The sequence below is a fragment of the Neofelis nebulosa genome, chromosome 2 (assembly GCF_028018385.1).
Source record: "Neofelis nebulosa isolate mNeoNeb1 chromosome 2, mNeoNeb1.pri, whole genome shotgun sequence".
In the NCBI taxonomy this organism is placed as follows: domain Eukaryota; kingdom Metazoa; phylum Chordata; class Mammalia; order Carnivora; family Felidae; genus Neofelis; species Neofelis nebulosa.
This window is the reverse complement of record NC_080783.1, coordinates 181,159,858-181,171,920: the sequence shown is the minus strand read 5'-3', so window position 1 is coordinate 181,171,920 and position 12,063 is coordinate 181,159,858. Positions and strand designations below refer to the sequence as shown.

Here is a 12,063-nt window from a genome sequence, read left to right as displayed (position 1 = left end):
TATTTGACTTAAAGAAAGCCTGAGAAAGGGAGACAGAACATGGAGGGGTTGTGCTAGACAATGTCCTAGAACCAAAAGGCAGTCTCCAAATTATTTTTAAAAATACCTACATTTCAGCACATTATCATGAAATTTCAGATTTGCAAGGACAAAAGAGACAATTCTAAACATTTCTGGGGAAGGAAAAATGATCACGTGCAAAGTTAGAAAAAATTAGGGTTCCTGTGGCTATAGTAGATGCTAGAAAACAGGGATGCAATGCCTTCAAAATTCTGAGGGGGGAGAATTATATTCATGTAACTCCTTCCTAGGAAGTTTCTAAAGCATATGCTCTGATAAAATGAGGGAGGGTACCAGAGAAAAAGCCAGGTCAAAGAAACAAGAGAGAAGTAAAGAAGTAAATAAGAGAGAAGTTCCAGGAGATGGCTGGGAGATGCCCAGTAGACACAACTATCCTCCAGGGGACAGGTTTCCAGGAAAAACGTTATAAAGAGTTCAGGATAAATGTACAGTAAATTAGGCCAATGAAAAGACAAGGCAGGGGTACCTGAATGTCTCAGCCAGTGGAGCATATGACTCTTGATCTCAGGGTTGTGAGTTTGAGCCCCACATAGGGTGTAGAGATTATTTAAAAATAAAAATAAAAAATCTTAAAAAGAAAGACAATTAACTCCAAAAAAGAAATGTAATCTTACAATGTATGACTCATCTCTGTGATGAGCATTAGTTACCTAATTATAATAATGTAAATACTATAAATTTTTCCAGACACTGTAATATAAAGATAAGAGAAAGGATGAGGGAAGGGGAAGGGAGGTAGAGCAGGGGTGTAAGAAAGCTAAATTCTTGTCTACCAATAAATGTTTAAAAGTAAAAGGTAAAAAAATTAAAAACGAAAAGGAAAAAAAGAATTTTATGGAGTATAAATTCTTAATGTTTTTAAAAAGTAGAAAAAAGTGATAAAGAGCAATATAAGCATATTATTTAGAAATAAGGCAGCAAACACTAGAAGAAATGGCTAAAAGACTTGAGTAAAAGCAACTCAAATCTTGGGTATTCAGGGGAAAAATGAAGAAAAGCAGCTGTGTTACAGCTGATAGGGGAAAAACCCCGAGTGGATTCAGTGGGAACAAGAAATCAAACTGGGAAAGGCCATAAGAACCCAAAAGTAAGGAAGTCACAGTGACCTTGGGGAGGACTGGACTGCTCAGGGCTGTAGAATGGGGAGCCCGAGCCCCTATTTTTATGGGACTCCCAGGGGTCATGGTGACCCAGAGGGCTGAAGAGATTCAGTTACATGGGGTTCCTCTTACATAAGACCTCTGGTTCTCCATGACCAGACACTACACGTAGGCTCCCGTGTATGTGCACATGGGTGTGCACACACACACACCCGCCCCCACCCCCAATCTGGGCTTAAGCCTCACCTGGGCTTGAGGTAGCTGAGTGCTTCTGAGAACTGATTGGTGAGGAAGAGGTCCAGGGCAGTCATACACTGGTCCAGGGCCTCATGGAGGCTGCTCACAGGAGTCCTGCTGGGAGAGACACGGAAGTGACCAAGAGCCCTCAACCCCTGTCCAGGCTAGAACAAAGCCCCACAGGGCCCATGCAACCTCCCTGCCAGCCTTGGATGCCTGTCAAAAGCTCCTCCAGGGGAGGAGACACAAAGACACAAAGACAATTTGGACATACCTCTAAGTGTTCCTAAAGGTGGGAGAAAAGAAGAATGGGGGTGTCATCTGAGATCTGGTGGAGGGGTTTGGGGAGGAGCAGAGGATGGAGAGCAAGGAAGCCTCAGGAACAAATTTATCTTACCCCTCACAAGGTTAAAGGGAGTCTTTATGGCCCTTCTGACCCATCAGGCTTTTTTGCCCCGCCCCCCAGGGGGGCACAGCCCACCCTCTAAATCCCACTTCAGTCCTTTTCCTCTTCCTCCTTCTCCAGGACTTCTCCTGCCCATCTTGAGCCTGCACTCTAGAACTCCAGAGACACTGTCACAATGGGCTGTGGTGTGTAGGCCTCTCAAAGGCCACCTTCCCTGTACCTGACCTACTTCCAGCCCTTACATTTCTCTATAGCTTTTATCACTCTCTGACATACACATATATATTTCTTTCTTTCTTTCTTTTTTATTTTATTTTATTTTGTCTGTCTCCCTCCACTAAAAATAAGCTTCCTGAGGGCAGGATTCCTTCTTCTATTCAGTGCTGTATCCCCAGAATCTAGCATCTGGTACAAAGTGGGCTTTTGATAAGTATCTGTTAAGTGAATGAAAACTGATTGAATGAAGAGTCTCAGGCTGGAACAAATCCCTGAGCTGTCTGGGTCTCGGCTTCCCCAACTGAAAAATGAGAGATTAAACTATGAAATCCCCAGAGTCCTATCTTGAGGATGTCTCTTCTCAAGGAGTCTCTTCTGAGTGAGAGAAGGTTCCAAAAGGGACCTTGATGACCTCACTGAAAGGAGATCCTTTCCCCCCAAAGTTAGTTAAGAGAGTCCCTTTCCACCTGGCAAACATCTACACATAACTTTCCCAGTTCTAATGTCTCTTCCTCTCTGATGCAGATCTTCCTGGCAAGATGAAACAAATTGAAACATGTACCTTGTTCAAAATTGAACTCTTGTTCATTCTCTCAAGCCTGTTCTCCCCCAGTGTTTGCCATCTTAATAAATGACATCCCTCTACCCCGTTTCTCAGGCCAGAAATATGACAGTCAGCCTTGATACGTCTACCCCATCACTAAGCCCTATCAGCTCTGCCTCTGGAAAATCTCTTAGCCCAGCCTCTTCTGTGCCCAGTGAAGGCCACCAGCACCTTCACCCAGGGCTGATGGAAGACTGGCCCTTCCACTCTCACTCCTCCTGCCCCTGTTCTCTCTCCGTTAAATCGTTCTGCTCAGTATTTCAGGTCTCTCAACTCTCTTCTTTGCAATCTCTTTGAATCTGTTACAGTCTAAGTGATTTCTTCAGATCTTTCATTTCACTAATTCTCTATAAGGCATGTGTGATTTGCTATTTTTCCTGTCTACTGAGTTTCTAATTTCAATGATTATATTTTACATTTCCAGAAATTCCACTTGCTTCCTTTTCAAATCTGCTTGGTCGTTTTGGGCAGTATTTTGTTCCCTGCTTATTATTTCAAGTCCATCTTGACTCCTTTACTTGTTTTAAAAACATTTATATTCTAGATCTCATAATTCTAGCATCTTTAGACTCTCAGTGAAACAAATTCTGTTGTTTCTTGCTTTTGGTGTCTACTACTCACAATGACTTGTTTCCTTGTGTGTTTTGTAATTTAACCATGAGTTCCTATTTGGCTGATCCCAAAGGGATCTTAGGAGAAGGATCTATTCCTCCAGAGAGGATTTTCATTTACTTTGGCCAGATTCCCTGGGCTACTACCATCCTATGATACTTAAGTTACTTTTTTAGGTTAGTATTTCTAGGACCACAAAAGGAAAAGGTTTTCAAACCCAAAATTTGTGTGAGGGCAGATTAAAATTTATAAGTTTCTAGGGAGCCTTTTTTCTCCACTAGACCTGTCGTCCCTCTTTATGAAAGGGTGTCTACCTCTTTCTGGTCAATATTCCTATTTGCTGGGGGGACAGCTCTTTGGAGGTCCCAGATTCATGTGGTGGTATAAGGGGGACAAGTTTCAACTCCTCACACTATCACTGGGCTGGTCCATCCCTTGAATGGTCATTAAAACTCCAGGCTCTACCAACTTCAGCTCAGGTCATGATCTCGCAGTCCAGGAGTTCAAGCCCCACATCTGGCTCTGTGCTAACAGCTCAGAGCCTGGAGCCTGCTTTGTATTCTGTGTCTCCCTCTCTCTCTGCCCCTCCCCACTCGTGCCCTGTATCTTCCTCTCTCAAAAGAAATACACGTTAATTTTTCTTTTTAATTAAAAACAAAAACAAAAACGAAGTCCTTCAGGTTTTAGATTTCTGGAATTTATAAATACCTTCACATTGCTATGGCTTCATCTCATTTATCAGCATGATTTCAGCTTTTTATTCTTGGCTTGAGAAGATTTGTTACTTTGTGGAAACTCAGGAATGTATTTTAAAGCATGTTTGGAGTAACCCATCCAGCCTCTAGGTAGTTTTTATAAGGGAGAATATTGGAAGCATTATTGCCTCTAACCCATCCCTCTCATAACAGCCAAAGTTCTCTTTTTAAAACCTGAATATGACCATGTCACTTCTGAACTTGAAATCCTTCACTGGCTTCCCATTCTCTTAGGTAAAGACCAAGTTTCTTTCCATGGCCAAAAAGGCCCCATCAGAAACAGCCCCTGCCCCTCTCTTCATGAGAAGGGCACAGTGTCTTCCTTTGTGCCCAGGGCTTAGTCTAGCGACTGGTGTTCAGTCTGCCTATTCTGTGAGCACTTACTGCCCTGGGTGTTTAACTGGCATTCTCTCCTTGAGTCTTCACAAAGCCTGTGAAGTAGGATTATTATCCCCACGGTAGATGAGGCACTGAGGAGAGGTGACTAGGCCAAGATCACATGCCCAAGCATGGGTCCTAAACAATTTTCTGCCTGAGCCAGTGCCCTTCAGCTCAGCCCCAGGAAGACAAGTCTGTTGTCCTGGCTTATGACTATCTCTAAACAATTCCAGAGCCAAGAGCCTACCTCCCATTTCTGTATAAACACCACCACCACTACCACCACCGCATCCGCCTCCCATCAAGAAAGAGGTTCTGGGGGCACCTGGGTGGCTCAGTCCGTTAAGCATCCGACTTCAGCTCAGGTCATGATCTCGCAGTTCATGAGTTCAAGCCCCACGTCAGGCTCTGTGCTGACAGCTCGAAGCCTGGAGCCTGCTTTGGATTCTGTGTCTCCCTCTCTCTCTGCCCCTCCCACACTCATGCTCTGTCTCTGTCTCTCTCTCTCTCTCTCTCTCTCTCTCTCTCTCTCTCTCTGCTCTCAAAAATAAATAAACATTAAAAAATTTTTAAAAAAGAAAAAAAGAAAGAGGTTCTGCCTGCTTGGTCCACATGGAGAGAAAGATGCACAGACAGATGGACATAGAGCACAGAGGTGAATTCCCTCCCTTGGCAACCCTAGCACCTCTTCTGCTGAACTGTAGTGAGGTGATTCTGAGGTGACTCTCCAGACTGGGAGCTGCTTTGGGGTGGCCCTGGGGCTGATTTTCACCTTCCTTTTCTCCCACAAATACCCTCTAATCTCTGGTTCTGGCCCAGCCCTGGCCCTGCCCTTGAAGACTTCACGGTCTAGCAGAGAGACAGAGGCAGACAGAGGCATTGACAGCCAGAATCATCAAGGCTGCATCATGGGAATCACTGAAGGCTAAGGACGCCCAGAAGTGGAAGGGGAGCACTCAACAGAAGCTTTCTGGAAAAGATGGCACTAAACTGAGGACAAGATGGAGAAAGAAGTCCATGAAAGGGAAAAAGCCGAGCAAGGAGCTAGAGTCATGATACCACAGTGACAAGGAAGCACAAGCTATAGGGGCAAGGTGGCAAGACAGGCTCTAGAAAGCCTCCTCTGGAGGGGTGAGGCAGGGGTGTCCTGGCTGGCTGGGGAGCTCAGGAAGGCTGGGGACACTGACCCCATTTGACTTAATGACTGCATTAATTCACCACCACTCAGAATATCACTCCAAGTTCTCAATCCTCCCACCAGCCCAGAGGCAGGCAAGCTTATCTGCATTTGACAGATAAGGAGATAAAGACAGTGAGGGCAGGGGCCTAGTCTCCTCCACCCAGGAACCTAGGAGAAGGCAGAAATGCTTTCCATAAAAACAAACTGGCCAAAAACATTTTTCTTCCCCTGACTGTGACTGAGGTCCCCACCTCTCTGCAGGCTGTCCCCATGTCTTCAAGACCTCTATGCTCCAAGTCACCTTGCCAAGCCCAGATTAACACATTACTGAGCTTCTGAGGGGTTGATGGTGGCCTTTCCACTGTGCCTTGGAGAACCTGAGGCATGGAGGTGGGGAGGGGGGCACTGAGCTAGATGGAGCATAGAGCAGGGCTGGTAACCAATGCCAGGAGCTTTGGCATCACAGGGGAGGGATGTTTGAGGCCGGAGTGAGAAGGGAGGTGGAGTAGGGGAAGGGGTGTCAGACAGCCTGAAGTCACCCCATTCTCCCTTTTTTTAGCAGATTTAAAAAAAAAATTTTTTTTATTTTTTATTTATTTATTTTTGAGACAGAGAGAGACATAGCATGAGCAGGGGAGGGGCAGAGAGAGAGGGAGACACAGAATCTGAAGCAGGCTCCAGGCTCTGAGCTGTCAGCACAGAGCCCGACGCGGGGCTCAAACTCACAGACCGTGAGATCATGACCTGAGCCGAAGTCAGACGCTTAACCGACTGAGCCACCCAGGCACCCCACCCCATTCTCCCTTTGCCTCCCCCTCCCCACTTTAGTCTGCCTGGAAGCTGCTACCCTGACATCTGATGGGCAGAGCTGGATGGAGCAGAGGAACCTCTCATTCCCCACGGGGGCAGTAGAGGCAGTGCAAGGAAGTCACTTAGGGAGCAGAATGGAACCACAGCTGGCTTTTCCTCCCTGCTTCACCATTCAAGGGGAACTGTGGCTGAGGGGAGCAGGGGGATGATCTGTGCGCGGGGACCTATCGCTTCCAAAGTGACCTTTCTTCTTTTAAATTTTTTTAGAGAGCACCAGCTGGGTGGGGAGCCGGAGGAAAGGGGCAGAGAGAGAGAGAGAGAGAGAGAGAGAGAGAGAGAGAGAATGAATCTCAAGCAAGCTCCATGCTTAGCGCAAAGCCTGACACAGGGCCCAGGCCTCAATCCCACCACTGTGGGATCATGACCTGGGCTGAAATCAAGAGTCAGATGCTCAACCGACTGAGCCACCCAGGTGCCCCCCAAAGTGACCTTTCCAAATTGCATATATGATTGTGACTCTCCTTCCAGAGAGTCCCCTTATCTGTGAATAAAATTGAGCATGATGTGGCATGGAGGGATGTGATGTGGCCTAGTACAGTGTGGCCTTCAAGAGTATTGAAAGTGGATAACCCTGGTCTCAAACTATAGCTCAGCAGTTACTTGTTGGAAAAAGTTAGGAAGGTTCTTTAACCTCTATAAGCCTCAGTTTTTTCATCAATAAAGTGAGAGTGGCAGTACCCACCTCCTAGTGTTGTTGAGAAGAACAACTAAGACAATGTAAAGCACAATAAGAAGTATTCAGGAAATGTTAGATGTTGTTACTTTTTTTCTACGGTTATGTATTTCCATCATGTCTGGAGCAACATTACTTTTATTATTTTTTTTAATGTCCATTTATTTACTTTTGAGTGAGTGAGAGAGAGAGAGAGAGAGAGAGAGAGAGAGATAGTAAGCAGGGGAGAGGTAGAGAGAGAGGGAGAGAAAAATCCCAAGCAGGCTCCATGCTGTCAGCAAAAGCCCAACACAGGGCTCCATCTCACGAACTGGGAGATCATAACCCAAGCCGTAACCAAGAGTCGAGCACTTAACTGACTGAGCCACCCAGGCACCTCTGCAGCAGCACTACTTTTATAATGAAACCAAATAACTTCAAAATACTGAATGTCCATATCCTATAACCCAGCAATTCCACTCCTGTGGGACAACCGAAAAGATAACTCACGTGTGTACAAAGGACAACCCTATAAGAATATTAACTGTTTGAATAGCAAGATGCTGGGAACTACCTCAATGTCCATAAAGAAGGCCGATAAATAAATGGGGGACTCTACATCGGGTGGTATGCCATACATCAGGGAAAGTGGGGACGAGAGCTGCAAGGATCAAGAAGGCTACATCTCAGAAACCTGAAGCTGAGTGAGAAAAAGCAAGCTGTAGAATGATTCATGCTGTATTTATATAAAAATTTTAAAGTCAGAACAGGCTACATTTTTTTTAGATTTATACACACTCAGCAAAAGAATAAAAACATAGAATGACAAAACCAATAATACTGTAACAGTGTTGTAGGGTGACAAATGGTAGCTACACTTGTGGTGAGCACAACATAATATAGAGTTGAATCACTATGCTGTTCACCTGAAACTAACGTAACACAGTGTGTCAACTATACTCAAATATAAAACATTTTTTAAAAATAAAAAAATGGAAGTAACAAAACCAAAATTCAGGACGGTGGGAGAAGGAAGAGGGGATGGTCCACAGGGTCTTCAACAGTCTCTGGTATAATTTATTTCTTAACAAGAAGAATATTAAATAAATGGGCATGATGTTAACATTTAAAAAGTTGGATGACAAGGGCATGGAGTTCATTTTATTATTTGTTATATTTTTCTGAAGGCTTAAAAATATTTCATAACTTCTGAAGTGGTGGAGATTTAAAGTTCAGTTTGTTTACCACTGACCCTCATATACTGGGTTGGGCCCAGAGCAGGCCTCAGGAGTGTTTGTTGAGTGACTAAATGAGTGCCTATGGTGTAGGTGGAACTGCTTTGCCTCTGCTCTGCTCAGACCCCACCAAGATGGAACTGACCAGGGACAGGGGCAGACAGACCTGTGTGGCCTCAAAGAAGATTGGGACCTGGAGAGCATGCAGTGGAGGCAGGTATGGTTCAGTATGAGGAAGATCCACTAGTGCTAGGAGACTGAGCTTGCTGCCCTGGAGGCCCACGGAGGGGCCAGAGGAGCCTGGAGTTGTAGAGTGGACTCAGGCAGGGATATAAGTGTGCAAGGAAGAGGATGAATGTGGCTTCTAGCCTGGGAGTTCAGGATTCTTTGATAGGTACCCTGTTCCATGCCCGCCTTCTCTCCTGGAAGCTTCTTTTCGGGGCCCAGTAGGATGGTGCTTAGTCAGGGCTGGGCAGAAGGGACCTAACCAGACTCCAGATTTACAGACTTCAACTCAGAGCAGGAAGAGAGCAGCCAGGCCTGGACTCCCTGTATTTTCCAAAGGAGGGACCAGAAGTCTAGGGAGGATACAGAACGTGGCCAAAATCATACAATAAACATGGTCAAACATGGCAAAACTCACCAGGCAACCGTCCCCCAGGCTGGGAGGGGGGTGTCCCCCAGTGACCCAACTTCTAAGCCTTCACCCAGGATGCACACACAGGCCCTATGGAGGCCTGCAGCTGCAGCTGGCACCAGCCTCACCTTCCTGTTCATGTGTTAGTCCTGAGGCCCTTGGCAAATATTGTCCCTGGTGGTGAGGCTCCAGGTAGGGCAGGCACCTCCCAGCTCACCTGAGCCAGATCTCCACCCAGCAACCTCCTAGCAGTCAGGGCTTCCCGCAGACGCCCCCTACCCATCCAGGCCCAGGAAGGGGAGAGCTGCTCCACATCTCCCAGCACCTAACATCTATCACTGCTAACAGGGGCAGTGCAGGGATTCTACACAGTTCCTCAGTGGGGTGGGGATGAGCAGGAGAGCCATATTGAAAGTGACAACACCCACCTTTACCACCCCAGTTCCTGCTGCACCCAGTGGGCACAGCTGATTCATATCTTAGCTTTTCAATTCCTTCAAATACCCCAGAAGATGAAACAGTATGGCATGCAGGTGGGGGCTCTGGAATCAGAGAGAGCTGGGTTCAAATCCCAGGTACACCCTTCACCTCCCGGGTGAAGGGATGCAGGTCACCCAAGAGTTATGCCTCAGTTTCTTCATCTGTAACGGAGATGATAATAACAGAGCCCACCCGCAGGTGTAAACGCCACGAGGGGAGGGAGACGGCTCTGACGTGGCCGTTACTACAGCCAGCTTCGTGCGAAAGTTGGGACCCAGAGCTGAGTGATCGCCCCTGGGTCCCCGGCGTTTCCACTCTCCTCGCGCGAGCGTCCGCAGCCCTCTCCCACTCCCCGGCTCCCGGACGCCGGGCGCGACGCCTGGCAGGGGTGAGGGGCTGGAAGCCGCAGTGCGGGCGGTGGGCCGGTGGCAGGGGGAATGCCCGGCCCGCGCCCGTCCCCCAACCACCCACCCCACCCCGGGGCCGCTCCCACCGCGCACTTACCCCGCCGGCAGGGCGTCCGCGGCGCCGGCCGAGCTCATGGCGGAAGGGGGCAGGCAGCGTGCCCCCGCCGGACGCCAGCCGCGCGGCCCAGGTGCTGCCGCCGGAACCCCAGGGCGGGCGCTGTGCGGCCCAGCCGCAGACGCGGCGGCCGGGGAGGGGCGCGCCGGGGGCGGAGAAGGCGGCGGGGCCGGGCCGGGACTCGGTCTGCCCGCCCGCGCAGTGGGGCCACGGCAGCCGCCCGTCTGTGGCCGACTGGACGGTGGGGCTGGGCGGGGGGCGGCCTCGGAATGCGACCCCCGCCCTCAGCTCTCACAGGTGAGAGGCCCGGGCACCCCAGGTCCGCCGGGCCCATGCCGTGTGCCCTCAGTGCGCAGCCCCAGGGGCCGAAGCTCGCTCCTGCCTCACACAGCCCCACCTATCTGTGGCCAGAAAGTTCGTAGGCCCGAGGTCCACCTCCCGGCCGCTCTCCCCTCCCCCACAGCTCCCGCCTCGCTGCGGCCCCCACCTGAGCCCTTCGTCATCCTACTGCATTGGTGGGGGGCATTCACGCCAGGAAACACGCGGCCTCCGGAGTCAGGCTTAGGTTTTAGCACTCCCTTTTGCCCGCTGCATGACTGTGCGTGCGGCAGCGGACAAGAAGATGGAAAATAGCGTGGTTTAACACTCACTAGTCAGTAGTTCACACTCGCCTTCTCAAATAGTCCCTATAGCTGCCATTTTACAGACAGAAGTTGAGGCACAGAGTTTATGTGACTTGCTCAAGTCAATTCACCTAATAAGTGGCTAGTTGTGATTGGAGCCTGGCCCTCCTGACTCCAAGGTGGACACACTCTTGCCTTTTTTCCCCCTTGGTGCCCTCCCCTCTGGGTCCCCAACCCGTATATGGGATCATCCATAACACTCCTCAAATTCTGTGTGCTTAGCCCTGAGGCATATGTCTAGGGCCAAGGTTGAAGCCCACCTGGCCTTCTGACAGAAAGAGCCACTGGCCCATGAAGAGTTAACCAGCCACCACTTCCAGGCCCCAGATGCTCTTAACCATGACTCATCAGAGCACGTGGCTGCCATTAGAACTGTCCCTTCACAAAGGCAGGGGACAGGAGGAGGAGGGACTCCAGGCCCCTGGATCAACCCTTAGCTCCAGGATGTCAGAAGAGGAAGCAGGAGGAGCCTGTAGAAGCAGCCATAGTAGGAAGATGGCTCAGACTAGGTTCAGGGAGAGCCAGGCAGATTGGGCCTTGCGGCAGAGGGAAGAGATTAAGGAGATTACTGTTAAATCTAGACGGGCTTCCTGGAAAGGTGGTGAATTCTTATCCTGCCCATATGTGAGCAGAGGCTAGATGTTCACTTTCAAGGATCATTCTACCTCTCTGATTCTCAGGCACAGGCACAGAAAAGGTAATTAAATACAAGAAACAGACTATAATGACATCCATAGACTGGAGGGGTGGGGTGAGGGTTTCTTGGAGAAGGTGGGCACAGAGTTGAGCCTTCAAGTTTATATTGTTTATACACAATAAAGTCGTGGAAAGGGTGTACCAGATGGAAGAACAGCATGGGTGAAAGCAGGGAGGTGGGCAAAGGCACACAGATGTCAGCTGGAGTTTGTGAAGCTTGTGAGAAGACCAGCAATGTGCATGAAGAGGAGACTCAGTAAAGAGGCTGGGGCACCCTATCACACATCATGTCCTTTCAAGTCTCTGGGCACGTGTACACGCTCTTCCCTCTGCCTGGGACACACCTTCCTCCCTTGTTACTTATTATTCATTCATTTAATCAGGGTTAGATCCAGAAACTTACAATTGGAAGCCTTCTTTAAAAAAAAAAAAAAAAAAGAATACAAATTTACCAACATACAACTTCCAGGGTCCTGTGAGAGCCCTGGAAAGGGCCGAGTGAGGGGTTCTGAAGCTTTGTGCTATATTAGCTACAGGTATATCTTTGTTGTATTTGACCAACATTTATTAAGGGCCTGACATATGCCAAAACTTCTGGCCCTGCAGGTTTCAGTTCAGGCACTACATCTAGCTGGGTCAGGGGCTTCCTAGGCACACACTGCCCCAACCCCCTCTGACCCGCCCTCATCACCCTGGGCTGACACCATCTGTGTGTGAGA

At 48.6% G+C, this 12,063-nt stretch overlaps 1 protein-coding gene across 12 annotated transcripts in view; it reads right to left on the bottom strand.

The window, feature by feature from the left end:
* Positions 1-12,063, bottom strand: part of TTC39A (tetratricopeptide repeat domain 39A) — a 54,200-nt gene that overhangs the window by 30,863 nt on the left and 11,274 nt on the right. For 3 of the 12 annotated variants that reach the window (XM_058696111.1, XM_058696087.1, XM_058696102.1), the window contains exon 2: positions 1,428-1,535. In XM_058696111.1, the coding sequence (XP_058552094.1) occupies positions 1,428-1,535 (108 nt within the window). The other 9 variants (XM_058696095.1, XM_058696175.1, XM_058696151.1 and 6 more) reach the window with 8 other exon arrangements.